Genomic DNA, 19816 nt, shown 5'->3' with positions numbered 1-19816 from the left:
CTCAAGCAAGGTTTGGTACATATTAAGTGCTCTATAATGCTTTATGTAAACATCAATGGTATGTACATTGATTTATTATTATTACAATTATCTTCACATAGCACATTTCAAAGTGCTTTGCTCACAACTGTGTGAAGTAGATAGTGAATGCATTATAATTACTCTCTTTTTTGCAGATGTAGAAAGTGAAACAGAGATGTTAAATGACTCCTCAAATCACATGGCTAGTAAATGGCATATCCAGTGCTTTTTTCCTTATTCCTTACTGCTTTATTTTTTTTTTTTCAATTAATGGGGTGATTTGCATATGAGAAAATTGTATGCATAAATGCATACTGAATGAAGAACTGATGAAGTGCAGTTTCTTGCTGAACTAAGTAAACTGGCCTTAAGAAATCTCCATATTTGAATCAACTGGCTGAAGATAATTTCTAATACTAAAAGCTAATTAGTGAAGGCTCTGATTGGAAATGAGAGGACAGTAACTGTAATTGGGTAATTACAAAACTATAAGAAAGGAAAAGAGAAAAGAGAATAGTACAGCAAAATGAGTTTGAGATGGTGTTTGAATCCCCAGGCACTTAACTTGTGCTTACTAACATTTAACAGCTAGATATCTGTCACTTAAAAATATTTCTTTATCTCAGTTTCCTTACTTGTAAAATAGTGCTAAAGATGCCTACTTATCCCATAAAGCTATTGTGAGGATGGCATGAAATAGAAATGAAATCCCTTTGAAAAAGTCAAAGTATGAAACAAATGTTAGGTGTGCTATCATAATATCACATATATATTAGATTATGCCTAATTTTCCTTTTTTTAAACAAACTTTTTTTTACTTCAGTATCACAATTTCATAAATTCTATTAAGATTTCTAAGCAACATTGTATATGAGTATAGGTAGACTCCTACCTAAGGGGGAAAGACATTATATGTTACACAAAGGGTTGTCAGGTAATATCATGCAAATCTGAGACTTGTCTGTAGTCTGAAAAAGCTCAAATAATAAATCCAATTACTCCTTTGTTATAATAAAGTCCTTTAAGTTGCATTATGTCCTAGAATTCTAGGAAACATTTCTGTTCCATGCAAGAGTAATTAGGAACTTAACGCATCTTTCAGGAAAGTAGGAAATGGTATTCAATTTGGACTTTTTGCAATGGGAAGAAAGAGAAGGGAAGATAAAATGGGTTGGGCATCAGTAATATAAACAAAGACTCAGTGAGTAAAAGATAAATTTGAAAAGAATAGCACTAATGTTCATATTTTCACATTTCTTGGAATAATTAGATTCTCTTAACTAGAATCAAAGTGCATGCATGTGAGATAGGGACATGTAGCTTCTGCAATAGGCTGGCTATATTCAAATGAAAGCAACAGAGGGAGGAATTAGTATTAAAAACCACACTACACAAACAATAATTAAATAAGCTGAGGATATTTAGCTCAGAGAAAGAAGGCTTGGCTAGGAAGGGATTTCAAAATGTCTTTCTTCAAACATTTCTAGAGTTATCATGCAGAAGAGACCTTGATCATTACTTTGACCTCTGCTGCTTATAAAGTTATCATGAAGGAATTTTACCACTTTTAAAAGGTGTGGCTAGGTATTGCTTCACTTTTCCTTATGCAACTCTTGGTGGGAACAATAGAAATCTTATCACATGGTGTCCTATTGCTTTGAGTGACACACATTAGGAAGTAAATGACCTTTGCTTTAGAATCTCCACTTTCAGCAATGAGTGAATGTATATGAAGCAATTCTACCATCTTTCCTCTGCCCCTGTTTTATAGCTATAATGTCTCTATCATAATAATCCATTGTTGGCAGCAGCTATGCTGAAATGCTCACTCTATAATTCTCCCTGTTTATCTTCTTCTGCAAAGCCATTTCTATGTATCTTCATTCTTTATCTGATTTTTTCTTACCTATTTATTGTTATTATATTATTACATACTCATTCTCAGAGATGACCAGCTTGATGAGTGCTGAAATCTTGAAAACTTCTTTATCCAATGTCAAATATACTATTGTTATTAATAATATAGTTACCTCTTCTTCTTCCCTCCTATTCTACTCCACATTTATTATAAATTTCCTTTCAACAGCTAACTGCTTTTATACTCATACTGAACATGTAGTCTTTTACAATTCATTAACTAAGACAAATGTGACATATTGAGAAAAGCATTATCCTGTTAGGAGAGCTAGGGTTAGGTCTTGTTTTGCAAGTTCTTTAATTTCTCTATGTCTTGGCTTAATCACCTGTGGAATGAGATTGATACTTTCTAAGATTCCTTCTACACAGTTAGACCAGAGAATGAATGTTAAATAGGGGAAGGGGCATAATTCTGTCCTGGATAGCTAGTTGGGAAGGATGGTGATTCTTTTCTCTCTGCAAGGACAGGTACATTGAGGCAGTACAAGAGAGAATGGAGCCTATTAGAATAAAAGAATCTCAGATTTTTTTTTTATTATAACTTTTTATTGACAGTACATATGCATGGATAATTTTTTACAATATTATCCCTTGCACTCACTTTTGTTCTGATTTTTCCCTTCTTTCCCTCCACCTCCTCCCCTAAATGGCAGGCAATCTTATACATGTTAAATATGTTATAGTATATCCTAGATACAATATATGTGTGCAGAACCGAATAATTCTCTTATTGCACAGGAAGAATTGGATTCAGAAGGTAAAAATAACCTGGGAAGAAAAACAAAAATGCAAACAGTTTATACTCATTTCCCAGTGTTCCTTCTCTGGGTGTAGCTGAAGAATCTTAGATTTAAAAGAAATCTCAGGGATTGTTTAGTCCAGTAGTTCCCAAACCTTTTGGTCTCAAGACCCCTTTATATTCTTAAAAATTATTGAAGACTCTCCAAAGAGCTTTATGTTTATATAGGTTATAACCTATATTAATATATCTATTAATATATTAGGAAACAAAACATCTTAGTTTTATTAAGAAAATAATATTATAGAAAAAATTTGAGAACATCTTGAAAGGGTCTTCAGGATCTCCAGGCATATCTGAATTACACTTTGAGAACTATTGATCTTTTTGAATGATATGAACCAATTAATGAGAAAAACAACCCTTTAATTACCTTGGGAAGCCACTCAATAAAGCAATACCATATTCATGATGAAATATGTGGTTTTAATATTCTGATGAAAAGGGAGGTTTGGACTCTGACTTGCACTGTTTTTCTTTCATATATATTTTTTTTCCTTTTCCTTTGGTAGATGGTGAAGGTGATGGGAAAGGCCAATGGCAGCTCACTAGAAGGATTTATCCTATTGGGTTTTTCTGATTGGCCCGGGCTAGAGATGATTCTCTTTGGTTTTGTATTAATCTTCTACATACTGACTCTTTTTGGCAACATAACAATCATTGTGTTGTCAATTGCAGATTCCCGACTACACACCCCTATGTACTTTTTTTTAGGCAACCTTTCCTTTCTGGACCTCTGCTTTACTACCAGCATTGTCCCTCAACTATTGTGGAATCTATGGGGTCCCAAGAAGACTATCAGCTATCATGGTTGTGTGGCTCAGCTTTATATTTACATGGTATTGGGTTCTACTGAATGTGTACTCCTGTGTGTTATGTCCTATGACCGCTATGTTGCTGTCTGCCGACCTTTGCACTATACTATTGTCATGAATCTGAGACTCTGCCTACAACTGATGACTGTATCCTGGTGCTGTGGTTTTCTTAACTCTTTTGTCATGTGCCCCCAGACCATGCAATTGGCACGCTGTGGATACAATAAGGTGGACCACTTTCTGTGTGAGATGCCAGCCCTCATTGCCATGGCTTGTGAAGATACTACCCTGGTTGAGGCCTTTGCCTTTGTCTTTGGTGTGATCCTCCTCCTGATGCCACTATCCCTGATTCTGATCTCCTATGGCATGATTGCTGTGGCTGTGTTAAGGATCAAATCAGCAGCAGGGCGAAGGAAGGCTTTCAACACCTGCTCTTCCCATCTTACAGTTGTTTCCCTCTTCTATGGGACCATCATCTATATGTATCTTCAACCAGCCAATAGTTACTCCCAGGACCAGGGAAAGTTCCTTACCCTCTTCTACACTATTGTAACCCCTAGCATCAACCCACTTATCTATACTCTAAGGAATAAGGATGTGAAAGGGGCAATGAAAAAACTTCTGGGCTGGGAACAGGGAACAAGAGGAGTAGGAAGATAAACTTTTAATTTTTTTTCTTTCCCTTTTTACAAAGAATTCTTATGGGATACAAATTGTTTGCTTTGGTATTCCTTTCCAAATTATTATGATGGGGCACCTAGATGGTGCGGTGGATAGAGTGCTGGTCCTGAAGTCAGGAGGACCTCATTCAAATTCGGGTTCTGACACTTAATACTTCCTAGCTGTGTGACCTGTGTGAGTCACTTAGTGACCCCTGAGTGCCTCAGGGGAAAAAAAGAAATTATAATGATTATTGCCCTATATTATGATGACATTTCTTATCTACCATGAGCAAGGCATACCCACATATTTACATGTATACTCATGTATACACATATATACATCAATTTGGGCTGCCATTTCTGTAGAGAGCTGGCTTTACACTGAGTATACCAGCCACCTACACGCTCACAAAGTCCTCCTTATAGATGGTGTTACAAATGGAAGATAAGCCAAAGAAAGATGGAGCTAATTGGCCTACACAGAAACTGGCCCTGAATTCAGCTGCACTAACTGTAGAAGTCAACTCCTCAAAGAGAATTGTTCTATATTCAGCCAAATTCTCTGTTCTCATTTGCATACATCTATTCTAATTATATATAAGGGATACATATATCCCTTGAAGTTAACAAGAAATTCTTTGACTAGCTCATTCCCTGCCTAAAGATCTGAATGCCCAATCATATATTTTAAGAAAATTTCCCCTCTGTTGTGACTGTGATAGGTGCTTCTTAAATCAAATCAAGAGTTCTTTGAATAAATATTGTAGGCACCAGAAAGGATACCAAAAATAGAAAATACTGTTGCTACACTTGAAAAGCTTGCTGGTTTTGCTGGACATGTGAAACTGGAAAATGTGATGCATGTAGACTATTATGGGAAGGAGTTCACAGAAAAATCCCTGGAGATTGTATTATAGATTCATATAATCCAATAATCAGAGGTGGAAATGAATTTAAAGATCATTATCCTAGTCCAAATCCTTTATTTTGAAGATAAAGAAGGACTTGGATTCAAGGCTCAGCTCTGCCTATTATTACCAGTCAATTAAAAAAAGACAAGGGTCTTCAATAAGATGACCTCTGATATCTCTTTCAGCTTTAAATCTACAAATTATGAAAAAGGAAGAAAGGTAAAACTACTTGGTTAGAGTCGCATAGCTAATCAGTAGCAAAGTCAAGATTAGAATCTACATATGAACTCCTAGTTTACTTTAAAAAAAAAAAAACATAAATAAAACTATAACATACTTAGTCTCTTGCAGTATTTCCATGGAGTATGCGTCCTGACTTAGCCCAGGAAGGTGTGAAAGTGTTAAGACTGATGAGGACGTCTAGTTTTGGGGGCTCCCGGTATGGGAACCAAAAATATGATGAAGTGTAGGTTTTTTTCTTTATTTAGGGAACCAAATGACAAGATCTAGATTTAGGGAACCAAAATGAGATTAGGGTTTCTGGTGGTCAGGGAGTTAAATGATAAGGTCTAGTGGCATGTTCAGGGTTCAAGGAACCAAATGGAGAAGTTTGGCTCCTCTATACCTCTTTGGGATTCAGCACAATGGTAGGGAATTTTGGGGAACCCCCCTTCTGGCGGTGCAGAGGTTCTCTTTAAAGGAATTTACAAACTCTGTAATGACAGAGAAACTGAGGCAGGATAGAGATTAGAGAACAATTTAATATTTTATTTGAAAGGGAGAGATTTACTGGGACCAAATGGATCCATGGTTTGGTCCCAGGGCTGAATGAGACTATCGTCTCCAAGAATCCAGCCATGAATGTCGGATATAAGATTCTTTTATAGGTAACAAGAACAATGACATAATGGGGGAGGTCCTTGGGATGGGGATGACCTAATGAGGGAAGGCATCTAGGATGAGGATGAAATAATGGAGTCAGGCACCTAGGATGACATAATGGAGGGAGGTACCAGAAAAGCTCCTGATTTTCTAGAGATGTCTAAGATATAGACCTTTATCCTATCAAACATTAAGAGGAAATGATTATAGCCTGGCATAACCTGAGGCAGAGTAACTGAGTAGGACAATTAGGGAAACTGGGTCAGGACATTAAAAAGGAACTGTGGCACAACAACCTGAAAACTTAGATTGGTAAAAGAGGTTTATTATAGGAATTGGGAAGTAAGGTTAGAAATCCTGACAGAGAGGCATAAAGTCTCATTAGGGAAATAGGTGAGGGTAAAGAAAGGTTAGCACTGGAAAAAGAATATTATACCAGTGGGTAGAGGCCTCCTTGGCCTAGCATGGCATGTTTAGAACCTCTGCAAAGAGAAGATTTTAGATTGGCTCTTTTATAATAGAAGTTTTGGCTACAAGCCAAAACAAGAGTTTTGGTTTCAGCTTGAGCTGAATTTAAATAGAACTGAATGAGTTTCTTTAATTGAATAGGGTTGGAATTCTTTTGCTCAGGATTAAACCAACCTCACCTAGATAACAGAACGAGGCTGTTTATCTTATTTTCCTTGGGCAGGGTCTGTCACTGAGTCCAAGGAGAATTTCTTTTTCAAGAAGTTTTAGAGTTTCAGGGTCCCTTCTTCTGTTGTGCCACAGTTCCCTTTTGATGTTCTGACCTAGTTTCCCTAATTGTCCTATTTAGTTATTCTGCCTCAGGTTGTAACCTTTCCCTCTTAATGTTTAATGAGATAAAGGTCTACTTCAGTTGCTCTGTCCCAAAACCCCAGGCTATAATCATTCCCTCATACATGGTTGAGAGCTAAAGGTTTTATACCTTTAGGTTATAATCATTCCTTCTTAAATGTTTGACAGGATAAAGGTTTATCCATTTTAGATGTCATTAGAATATCAGTAACCTCTCCAGTACCTCCCTCCACTGTGTCATCCTAGGTGCCTCCCCCCATTAGGTTATCCCTATCCAGGTACCTCCCCCCATTATGTCATTGTTCTTGTTATCATATAAAAAAGTCTTGCTGTCTAATGCTCAATGCTGAATTCTTTGAGATGATAGTCTTCTCCAACCTGAAGACCAAGATCCATTTGGTCCCAGTATATCTCTCCATTTAATAAACTATTAAATTGGTCTCTAATCTCTGTCTTGCTCAGTTTCTCCAGCATTACATTTTGGAGCTCCCTAGTGAGAGATATCGGAACTGAAAATGGGACTAAGGGTTAGAGACATTTCAAGTCTCCACTTTAGGCCTGGAAGACAGTTGGGGATCTGGGTTTCTCTTTCTTGGAAAATGCTAGCCCTCGGGATTCCTCCAGAGGCTCCAGGAAGAGAACAGTTCACCAGCTGGGACCATACCCGACAGTGGATACTTTGGATTTGGCCAGGAGAGACTAAGTCCAATCTGATTTGTTTTTGTTTGTCTGTGTTAGCACCTGGATTCTCAGAATGTTAGAATGCTGATGGAATGACGGGCATTGAATTCTGAGAAGGTTATTATTCAGGACGCTGGATAATACCCTCTGGTTTTGTGTCTTCTAGACATCTGGTCTAATACTTGCTTGTGCTAACACCTGGGTTCTCAGAATAACAGGACACCAACAGGTGTTAAAATTCTGAGAAGTAGTGTCGTACTGGACGCAGTTGGTACTACCCGAGTGTCTCCTAAGACACATCTGGTCTGTGTGCCAGTTGGCACAACTCTGGGCATTCCAGAGTATAAATCTGGGTGTCTTTTAAAGACACCATTTGGCTTGGCCCTGATTAAGTGTTGAACCAAACGTGGTTGTCACTACCTGGGTGTCTTTTTAAGATGCCATTGGCTTGGTTTTGATGTCAGTGTCCTACTGAATGTTGTAATTGTGCAGTCTAAGTGTGATCAGTGTTCTGTATGTCTTTTATGTTATTGTCTGTTTTGTGGCTTAAGGTTTAAAAAAAATTGTTAAAAAGATATTAGGAGTTCTAGTGGTATACAGTATAAGATCACTTTATCATGAGAAAATCTGTCTCAAAGCCAAAAACTCCACTAGATCATCTCCTTAAACATTTTTCTGAGACATTTAAACACCATGATTATGGATTATGGGATATATTATGGGAAAAAGGATAAATTAAAACTGTTTTGCCAAAAAGTGTGGCCTTCCTTTGGGGTAGGATGGCCACCAAAAGGAACATATGATAAAGAAATAACACGAGCAGTGCACCAGATAGTTACTGGTGAACCTGGCCATCCAGATCAGTATCCCTATATGGATATCTGGCGACAAGTTATTTCTTACCCTCCTTCCGGCTAAGGGCAGTTTTAAAATTGTGGGAAATAAATTTTACTGTTGCCTATGCAGCCTAGAATTAATTATCTTTAAGTATAAGATCTTAAAAGAACAATAGCTTGTTAAAAAAGTTCTGTTAACTTACCTGAAAGGGGTCATGTGCCTCTAATTAGGTAAAGTATATAGCAAAAAGAATCTGACTTTTCTGAAAGCTTCAACTTTGGCCAAGTTTGAGCTTAGAAGGAGTCCATTGGGAATAATGGCCACATGGAGCCAGAAGGAGAGAAAGAAACTATACTGTTTCATTATTTGAAATGAGATAGGAAAAGCAGTTTCAGATTATTGGGAATTTAAAGCTATTTGTTACCTATATTGTTACATTGTAAATTATGCTTTAAATCCAGCTTTGTTAGACATATGGGTTTTATGGAATTCTCTTCCCCCCTTTCCCTCCTCCTGCCCCCCCCCCCCCCCCCATGCTGTTACTTCAGCTATTAGAGCATCTAGTTAGCCTGGAGTGAAGTTTAGTTCGACTTCCCTACCCACCCTCCTCTCTTGGGAAGTAGAGTTGGGGGAAGGGCAGTCACATGGAATCCTCTCCTCCCCCTGTGGTGTTCTCTTCTTTTGTATAATATAATCATTCTCTCTGGGAGTAGGTTTCTTGGGGAGGTTTCTGGAGGCAGCCTTAGTTCCTTAGTTTCAGTTCAAAGTAATAATCACTTCAAACGCAGCCAGGAGTTAAAATCTAGTCCTTTATTGTTAAATAAACATAATAAAAAAAATTAAAAAGACCTTCAAAGTCTTGAGCTTCAGCCCCTAGCTCCCTCCGAATGATTCCAGCCAACACCAAGGTGGAATATGAAATGAATCTGTCTCCACCTCTGAGAGTGGGCTTCTGTGTCTGGCCCTGAGAGCTTCTTGCTTATATACTGTACAGTGAGTACACACCAATCATTATATCACTGGGAAACCATTATTTGTTGTAGAATTAAATCAATTCTAAACTAAATTTAAACATTGTCTCTTCAATTCCACTTAGTACTTGTTTCAAGTTCTAGCCCATAACATCTCCTTATAGGATCAGATCAATCATACTGAACCATGTTAAATTAGATAATTATTGTCTCTATCAATTCTAATGACTTAACACTTTGTAAGGATTCCAACATCCCCCTTCCCTCTAAACTATTCCAGACATATTTTATCAAGTTCTACCTGGTTCTTGGCTAAAAGCAGCAAACTGATTTGTATAAATATAAGGTTATGGTAATGTTTAGGATTTGTTCCTAAGTAGGTAAAATTTCTTGGGTTTGTAGTTAATATGTCACTGCATTTTTTTTTTTTCTTTCTGTAACTGATTTCTGTAATCAGAGCAATGGTCAATAAGAAATTGTTAATGCAATTCAATTATGTCATACCATTGGTATACCACCTTCCAGTGGTATACAGCATTGGAAAATGCTGTTTCCAATCTGGTTATCTGTAATCATTATACCCTAAATGCTTGAGCAAATAAGTATTTAGTCTGGTCATCTATTGGTTACTAGATATTGTGTCTGGATATTCAAGTTTTTTTAAGGTTTATAACTAATGAGACCACATCTTGTAGCAGTCCTTGTGGACCAGTCTTTCTATCTCATTTGTGTTATAACTTTTCTTTGTCAGATTTGGTTTTGTTTCTAGATTTGGTCAAATTAAAGATATACTGACTTGCTTCTGGGACCTAGATCAAGCTTTGATTGTCAGCATACCACACCCATCCCCCTGCCTGGACTGAGCATCTCCGCCCATCTTCAGCAGGAAGCAGCTTTTGAGAAAAACCATCCTCCCTTTTCCTGATGTAATTTGGACTGATATAGGGGAGTGAGAAAGTGGCTGAATTGTTAGAATTTTAACTATTACTGTGTGTTTAAGACTTGGAATGGAAGTTGTTAAACTTGTGAAAGTATTGCTGTTATGTTTGAGGGACTTTTAGTCTGTTATATAATTTAGTTAGTTAGTATGTTATATGTTATACATATGTATATGATTTATATGTGGGATGGTTATTTGATAATTCCTTTCCAAGAAAAAAAAGGGGAGGAAGAAATAGGAAATTGGGGAAACTGGTGTATTTTCTTAGGCACTTCTGTCCTACTCCCTATCTTACTAGTTCAGATTTAATTGGAAGTCCTTTAAACAGTCCTTTTCATTTTTTATTCCTTGCTTAAATTTACTAGACTATGATTTGTTGGTTGTGCTTTAACTTTGAAATCCATTATTCTGTTGGAATTGCTCTGGCAGACTCAGTTTTTGGGATTATTTTTTAGAAACAACCAGAAATTGGATACCTGTCTTGGGACTGGCAGTGTCTCTGATCTGTTTTTCCACTCCTGTTACCCCAGGTCCTTAATTAGTATTTCAGCATACTTAAAAGGACCTTGCAGTTTGAAATCAGTTCTCTAAAAGTTTGGGGTTTGCCTGCCTTGGTCTAACTGCATAATCTGCTCAGAAATCTGATCCTTTCTGCAGCCCTGTCTGTTCCTCTGGGCAGGGACAGATGGAGCTACTCCAAGCCTCACCCTTCTCCCCTGGAGCAGGTTGACCCTCTGAATGAGCAGCACAACTGTCGAGCTCCGCTGCTCTGTAAGCAGAGGCCAAGTCATGCACAAATGACCACAGACCTTGTGGTGTTCTTTTTCTTTTAAATAAGTAGAATAGTTCTCTCTGGGGGTGAGGGTAGGTTTTTTGGGGGAGGTTTTCCTGGAGGCAGCCTTAGTATCAGTTCAGAACAATAATTACCCCAAATGCATCCAGCTGGTAAAAATGCAAACGTTTATTTCTTCTTCCAAAATATCCTGGTTAGTTGAGGCCTATCTCTCTGCTTGGTTCTAAGAGTCTGCCTCTGCTTTTTTCAGCCTTCAATCCAGCTCCACTCTTCATGTAATTCTGCTGAAATCTGTCCAAGAGCCTCTGTCTGTTTCTTTTATATGAGAGAGAGGAATTGTGGGATACGAGAGAGAGGGATTATGGGTTTTCTCCCATAGTGCTCTCTGGCCCCAAGAGCTTCAAGGGAGATATGAATTCACAAAGTTAAACTGTTAACTTTGTGAACTCCAATGAGTAAAGGTGTGAACACAAGCATTATATCAATTAGTTCTACTTAGTACCTTGTTTCAGGTTCTGGCCCAAAACATCTTCTTGTAAGATCAGATCAATAATCTATCAACTCTAATGAGTTAGCAGTTTGTAAAGATTCCAACATCTCCCCCTTTCTTTTGTTTTAGAACATAGGGTGGTCATGACCTCCCTGACTTCTCAAGGAGGTGAGAACCCCCCAAAAAAGGTGATCATGCCTTCCCTGACACCTCAGGAAGGGAGATGAAAATACCAAAGGAAATAGGAAATCAAATCAGATTAGCGGGTTTCTGAAGGGGTTCACTTGAAACAGGTACACATAAATCCATCAATATGGGCCAGAACTTGAAACAGATATACATGGTATACATAAATCCATCAATATGGGAGGCGTTACACATAATTTACATAAGCACACAGCAGTATAACACAGGCTAGTAGTAATGTAACAAATAACATGAATCAACATGAAAATTTAAGTACTGCAATAGTCTCATCAACAATTTTTCATCTCAAGAAATCCAATGATTCTTGCAATTACATAAAATACATAAGCACATAGCAATATAACACAGGCTAGTAGTAATGTTACAAATAACATGAATGAACCTGAGAATTTTACACATGTCCATAAGTCCTAGAAATAGTCCATAAGGAATCCATTGTCCATTAGTTCATGTGCCAGGAATCCAATAATTCCTGTAAGCTCTGAAGTACTGCAAAAAGTCTCATCAACAATTTTTCATCTCAAGGAATCCAATGATTCTTGATGGTTTTTCAAGAACTAAAAACAGTCTCTTTTTGTGTTAGGGAATCTAATGAAAAAGTTCTTTTAACAGTCTCATTGTCAGCCATCTGATTCCTTCTCCACCTGTGGAAATATAAGCAGATTCTCTTCCCCAACCAGTTAACCTATCTAATTCCCTTCTATTTACCAAATTTGGGATTTCTCTTCATCATCTGGCAAACATTGGAGCTGTTTGCACTGGATATTGCCTTGTTTTAAAAGGCCTGTATTCTCCCCAACTGTAATCCTGATTGCTTTTCTGTTGGTTGATGACATCAGAGTCCTGAATTTCTAAAGTCTCTCTGGGTATAACCTCAGCTGCTATCATGCCCCACCTGTCCTTTGATTGATACTTTGGAGCTGGGTCCTGCCTCTCATTCCTCTGGGTCAACCTACATTCTGAAGCCCAGTGAAAGCCTCAGTTACATTTTGGACATGGAGTTTTGGGTTTTCTGTCACCCTGTCTTCTCACTCTATCTCCATATCTACATTGAGCTCTCAAATGTCCAACTTTTCCACACTGAAAACATCGACGAGTTTCTCTAGAATTCCTCTGCCAAGAAGAATCTTGTCTTTCCATATTCATCATAGTCTGGGCATAATAAGCATTTGTGCCCACTGTGGCACAGCGTCTTATGATCTCCTCTAAAGGAGCATTTTTGTCTAGCTCCCATATGATTCTTTTGCAAACCTCATTGGCATTTTCCTTAGCCAAATGTCTAGTCATTATTTCTGTTGCTGCATTGTCTCCGATGGTTCTTATTACGGCTATTTGCAAACATCCCACAAAATCTGCAAAAGGTTCATTGGGACCTTGCTCTATTTTGGTAAAAGCTTTACTTCCATCTTGCTGTCCAGGGAGAGAATTCCAAGCTTTTATTGCAGCCTTAGAAATTTGCTCATACACTGTTATGGGATAATAAATCTGTTCTGAACTCTCTGCATACTGACCTTGACCAGCTAGTTGGTCAAAAGTGATTTGTCCAATAGTTCCTGTTTGTCTATTGCATTGAGCTTGAATCCTATATAATTCATGAAACTCCGAAAGCCACAATAAATTTTGTCCCGGTTCTAGACATGTTCTCTCTTTGGATTTCCAATCATTCAGGGTTAGGCTTTCATAAGACAAATTATCTAGTAACATCTTCACATAAGATGATGTAGCCCCATAAAGAGTGCAACCCTTTTTCAAATCTTTAATTTTTTCCAAATTAAAAGGAGTGTATTTTCTCTCTTTTTGACCTGAAGAGTCAAGCTTTTCAATAACAGGATATGCATTTATAAAATCAGATATATCTTCTCCTTCATTTTTTGCCTTAATTAATGCTTTTTCTAATCTTGTCAAATTCTGCTTTAGAGGAGAAGCTGACTGTTTCTGCCTCTCTTCCTCCCCCTTCTTCCTCTACCCATGAAGGGTTAATTGAGGGGGGAGGGTCATGAGATGTGGAATGACTTAATTCCTCCTGCTGTGAAGTATCATACTCAGAATGGTACTTAACTACATTCTCATCTGATTCGTCCTCCTTTTCACCTAGTAAAGTAAAGTCTCCCTTCTGCACTTTCTTTTTCTTCATTTCAACACTTAAATAACTTCTTATAGCCAATTATATTAAATTATATGTATTAAGTATGTCTTTGGAAATTGAGTTAAGTCCATTTTTATTATACAATTGACAAAGATCTTCTCCTACTAATTGCCATTCATTTAGATCTAATTCCTTTTCCAGAGAGAAACAAGGACATATGTGCTTTACAGTTTGTAAAAGGTCAGTGATCTGCTGTAAAATTATAATTAAACCTTGGCTTTCCATAACTTTGACAATGCTCTCTAAACATTTTCTTTGAACAGAAACAGGCTGTTTTCTAAATATCTATCCCATCTTAGATGAAATTCTACTTTAACTCTTTTAACAAAATTTCTTTGTTGCACTCACCCTAATTTCTGGGTTGAAGAGTCTTTTCCACTGGATCAGGATCAGAGGCTTTTCCACTTGAATCAGGATCATAGCTTTTCCACTGAAATCCACTGAGGGGTCTGTTAGCCCCACGTTCAGGGAGCCAAAATGTGGTGTTCTTTTTCTTTTAAATAAGTAGAATAGTTCTCTCTGGGAGTGAGAGTAGGTTTCTCGGGGGAGGTTTTCCTGGAGGCAGCCTTAGTATCAGTTCAGATCAATAATTACCCCAAATGCATTCAAGCTGGTAAATTCTCATCTGATTCGTCCTCCTTTTCATCTTCCAAAATATCCTGGTTAGTTGAGGCCTATCTCTCTGCTTGGTTCCAAGAGCTCTTGCAGTTTTGTCCTTTGCTTCTGCCTCTGCTTTCTTCAGCCTCCAATCCAGCTCCACTCTTCATGTAATTCTGCTGAAATCTGTCCGAGAGCCTCTGTCTGTTTCTTTTATACGAGAGAGAGGAATTGTGGGATACGAGAGAGAGGGATTATGGGTTTTCTCCCATACTGATCTCTGGCCCCAAGAGCTTCAAGGGAGGTGTGAATTCACAAAGTTAAACAGTTAACTTTGTGAACTCCCATACTTGTGAACTCCAATGAGTAAAGGTGTGAACACAAGCATTGTATCAATTAGTTCTACTTAGTACCTTGTTTCAGATTCTGGCCCAAAACATCTTGTAAGATCAGATCAATAATCTATCAACTCTAATGAGTTAGCAGTTTGTAAAGATTCCAACAAGACCTAACTGTCCATATGTTCCCCAAATGCAGAGACGTGATTGAAATAAGGAACTTTGTGTATTGCTGATTAACTCTGGGGTTATCAGGGAGAGACTTGATCTTGCCATAAGTTCTTGCATTGTTCTAGCTTTATTTTGATTTTTTATTTGGTCTATTTACTTCACATAGAGTTGGTCAAAATTATTGTGCTAAGACCTTCTAGAAAAAGATAATTCAAAGATTTGAATAGTGAGAAGAGAAAGTGTGTGGAATATTGTGCTACAGTTCCCTTTTGATGTTCTGACCTAGTTTTCCTAATTGTCCTATTTAGTTATTCTGCCTCAGATTATAACCTTTCCCTCTTAATGTTTGATGAGCTAAAGGTCTACCTCAGTTGTTCTGTCCCAAAACCCTAGGCTATAATCATTCCCTCATACATGGTTGATGAGATAAAGGTTTTATATCTCAGGTTATAATCATTCCTTCTTAAGTGTTTGACAGGATAAAGGTTTATCCATTTTAGATGTCATTAGAATATCAGTAACCTCTCCAGTACCTCCCTCCATTGTGTCATCCTAGGTGCTCCCTCTATTAGGTTATCCCCATCCAGGTACCTCCCCCATTAAGTCATTGTTCTTGTTATCCTATAAAAGAGTCTTGCTGTCTAATGCTCAATGCTGGATTCTTTGAGATGATAGTCTTGTCCAGCCCTGGGACCAAGATCTATTGATCCCAGTATATCTCTCTATTTAATAAACTATTAAATTGATCTCCAATCTCTGTCTTGCTTAGTTTCTCCAGAATTACACTTCAAGACCACTAGGTAGAACCCTTATTATTTTAATATGGCTGACCACAATCCTTGTATTGTGTCAAAAGATCTGTGGTCAGGAGCACCAGGATGTTATCTCTTTTGCCACACCATTACTTCACAATTCAAATATTTTGACCAGTCTTAGTTTTGGTACCTTTCTTGTACTCTAATACTAAATATATACTAATACTACATATATCCACTACTACTTTTTAACAAGTCTCTATTCCATTATCTTCCAAAATAATAACTTTTATTTCTATGGCTTTTAGTAATACTTAATTTATTAATTAAATTGTAAGAGATAGTAGAAGTGTTTTACATTTTCCCATTTCACAAAGTGAAATTCAACAAACATAAATCTAACATTTATTAAGCATGGTTAGAATTCAAGGGAAAAAAACAAAAAATCCTTGTCCACAAGAAGTTTACAACATATTTGAAAGATATGCCATGCACACATCTAAGTAAATACAAAATTTATGCAAACTAAATACAAAGTAATTAAGATTGAAGAGAATGAATACTTGCAACTTAGAGGATCAGAAGGTATTCCTTTTTAGATGGGCTATGCTCTGAGGAAATCTAAGTAGATATGGGGAAGAATGTGCACTCCAGATATAGTGGATTACTTGAACAAAGAAAGAGGAGGGGAGATGCAGTCTATGGGGAATTGCTATGAGAGCAAATTGACTGAAAAGGAGTATTTGAAGGGGAGTACTGAATTTTGGTTGAAATTGTAGTGGAAATAAGTCATATGACTTGTAGATACCAGAAAAATCATTTGAACTTTTTAATGTCCTGATTAAAAGTCCAGGATTCCAATTTTGCTTACATTTAGTTGAACTCTGCCTTTGTATAATTCTCATCACTGTTCTCATTTCCATTTCCTGCAGAGTTCAATTTGCTAGGAAGTCATGTATAAAACTCAAGTATGTTGAGATTTGGCCTAGATTCACCTATTATTTTTGTTTAATTGTTTTTCCAGGTTTTTTTTTTTTATTTTGTTATGAATAAATAAAGTTTTCTATCCATCTTGTTATTGTTGTTGCTATTTTATAATGTATGGTGAAATAAAATGTTAATAAAAACCTTAATTAAGATTTGGAAATAGTTCATCTTTATTCTGAAAAATCAAAAGTATAAAAAAAAATAAAGCAAAAGATGAAAAGAAAAAAAGTGCTAGATTCTTTTTTAATAGCACAAGGGGTTTCTGTAATGATATTAAGACATTTATTTCTCCTTACTCCATGTAGATAGTACTAGCTTTTCTGTAATAGAAGCATCTCATTTGAAGTGGCTTTATCATGAAAGTAGTAAGAAGAGTTGGCACCAGCCAAATCCTGTACCATTCCCTTATTGGTATCAGGCTGCTTTGATTCTCTCCTTAATAGTAGCAAACTAAGATCTAACATTCTATCTCTCTCCAAACTTACTCATTTACATTAGTATAGTGGATAGAGCCCTGAATCTGGAGTGAGAATTAAAATACTGCCTCAGGCTGTCTGGAATTAGGATAGCAGAGTAAAAGAAAGCTTGACAGTATAGTTTCCCACCACATCTTCTCCACAAAAATCTAGACATAAAAAGTTAAAGTTAATCATTTTTTCCCAAAAACTCACGGTAGCTTAGGAAGACAGAAAAAGAAAGAATTCAAGCATTGAAGAACTACAGTCAGGAGCATGTGGTTCAGCAGACACTACATCAAAGGAATGAAGAGCATGGAATATGATATTCCAGAAGGCAAAGGATGTAAGTATACAATAAAAAATTTGTTACATAATGAAACTGAGCTTAATCATTCTGGGGAAGAAATAAATCTTTAATGAAATAGAAAACTACCAAGCATTCTAATTAAAAACAAAACAAAACACTTGTATAGAGAATTTGAATTACAAACGCTGGAATCAAGAGAAACATAAAAATGTAAACATGAGCAAATGGCCATAAAGGGCTAAAGAAGAAAAAAAAAAGACTATTCACATTCTTATATAGTAGAAATGATATCTGTAGCCTTTAAGAATTCTATTATCATCAGAAATAAAGGGAGTCTAATTAGACAGAGTACTATGGAGCAATTTTCTAATGTTTTGATCATCTCAAAAGATGAACAGAAAGGGTGAGGAAGAAGAACATATTGATGGAAAAAAGAAGGAAAAGGAATAAGAGGGAAGGGGAACTATTTCATCTATATGGAGAATGTAAGTAGAAATTTATATAACAAAGACAGGATAGTTGTGACAGGCAGGAAAAAATGAATCACATTTAATAATGATATTAATAACTACTATATGAATAGTGCCAGGCACTGTGTTAAGCCTTTTACAATTATTATCTCATTTGGTCTTCACAACAACACTGGGTGGTAGGTATTAATTATTATCCCCATTTTACAGGTGAGGAAACAGAAACAGAGATTATAATGTACACAAAGTTACACATTTAGTAAGTGTCTGGAGCCAAATTTGAACTCTAGTCTTTCTGGCTCCAGGATAACTTGAACTTTGGTCTTCCTGACTTCAAGCCCACACTCCATTCACTGCATCACCTAGCTGCCTCTGAACCACACAGTTTCCTGGCCAAAGGCAGGAAAAATATACCACCACACAGTTGAGCACAGAAATTTCTCTCTCAATGGAGGAATAGAAGGTAAAGGAATTAAAGGAAATGGGAGAAAAAATGAGAGGCATGGTAGATTAAGGAAGGCAATAGTTAAAAGCAAAACAAACATTTAAAAAGGAAGTAAAAAGGAAGTAAATGTGTTAGTGAATTAGGATGGGAAGAAATATACAATTAGTAACCAACTACCAATGCAAATGGCATGAACTCATAAAACAAAAAAGAATAGCAAAAATTCAATAATATATTATTTAAAAGAAACACATTTGAAATAAAAAGATACACACTGACTTAAAATAAGGAAACAGAATTTATCATTTAAGTTAAAAGAAAAAGGGCATGGGTAGCAAACACAATTTTAGATCAGGTGACAGCAAAAACAAGCCTAATTAAGAGATAAGCAGGGCAACTACATTTTATTAAAAGGTACCACAGAGAATTTTGTTTTTCTTGAGGCAATTGGGGTTAAGTGACTTACCTAGGGTCACATAGCTAGGAAGTATTAAGTATCTGAGGTCAGATTTGAACTCAGGTCCTCCTGATTTCAAGGCTGGTGCTCTACTCACTGTACCACCTAGCTGCCCCTACCAGAGACAATATTAATATTAAATATATATGCATGAAATATTCACCAAATGACAGCATCTAAATCTGTTTTTGCAAATTGTATTTTTCCCAATTACATGTAAAGATAGTTTTTTTAAGCATTCATTTTTTGAGTAAGATTTTGAGTTCCAAATATTTTTCCTTCTTTTCCTTCCCTCTCTACTCCCCAAGAAAGCAAGCAATTTAATATAGATTACACATATGCAATGATGTTAAACATTATTGTACATTAGTCATGTTGTGAAAGAAGAATCACAACAAAAAGAAAAAAAATGAGAAAGGAAAAAAAAATGAAATAGTATGTTTCAATCAGCATTCAGACTCCACAGTTCTTTCTCTGAATATGGATAACATTTTTTCATCACATCTAAATTCTTAAAGGAAAAGTTAAATCATTTATAGAAAAAAATGGAAGAAAAACAATGGGACACCTTAATTTATTCCCCCTGCAACTTAAATAAATTTAACCAAAAAAGCAATTAAAAAGAAATGAAGACCCTTATAAGAATTTTAGAAAAGTTAGATATAGGTTTCTATGAGAATAGAAAAGAGAACACTGAATTATATTTATTTTTGCAAGTCACATGTCAAAACAATTTTTAACTCTAGTCTTTTAAAATTATAGGTTCCACATTCTCTTTCTCCCTCCTTCCCATCTTACTTGTCCAAGAGGTAATTAGCAATTAGATAACAATTATGCAAGTACAGTAATATAAAACATGTTTCCATACTAGGCATATTCAACCAAATTTCTTCCTCATTAAAAATGATTGGAATTCAAGTCCTTATAACTGCCTGGGGAA

General features: G+C 36.5%; 1 protein-coding gene and 1 pseudogene across 1 annotated transcript; both read left to right on the top strand.

Annotated features, from left to right (window-relative positions):
- Nucleotides 1-3169: 3169 nt before the first annotated feature.
- On the top strand, nucleotides 3170-4212 carry LOC127561413 (putative olfactory receptor 2W6). Its single transcript, XM_051996662.1, has one exon. The coding sequence runs from the start codon at nucleotides 3250-3252 to the stop codon at nucleotides 4210-4212; it is 963 nt and encodes a 320-aa protein (XP_051852622.1). The 5' UTR covers nucleotides 3170-3249.
- Nucleotides 4213-5490: 1278 nt separating this feature from the next.
- The window catches only part of LOC127561412 (putative olfactory receptor 2W6), a 33936-nt pseudogene continuing 19610 nt past the window's right edge, over nucleotides 5491-19816 (top strand).

The sequence above is a fragment of the Antechinus flavipes genome, chromosome 4, assembly GCF_016432865.1.
Source record: "Antechinus flavipes isolate AdamAnt ecotype Samford, QLD, Australia chromosome 4, AdamAnt_v2, whole genome shotgun sequence".
NCBI lineage: Eukaryota > Metazoa > Chordata > Mammalia > Dasyuromorphia > Dasyuridae > Antechinus > Antechinus flavipes.
This window is presented reverse-complemented; position numbering and strand designations above follow the sequence as displayed.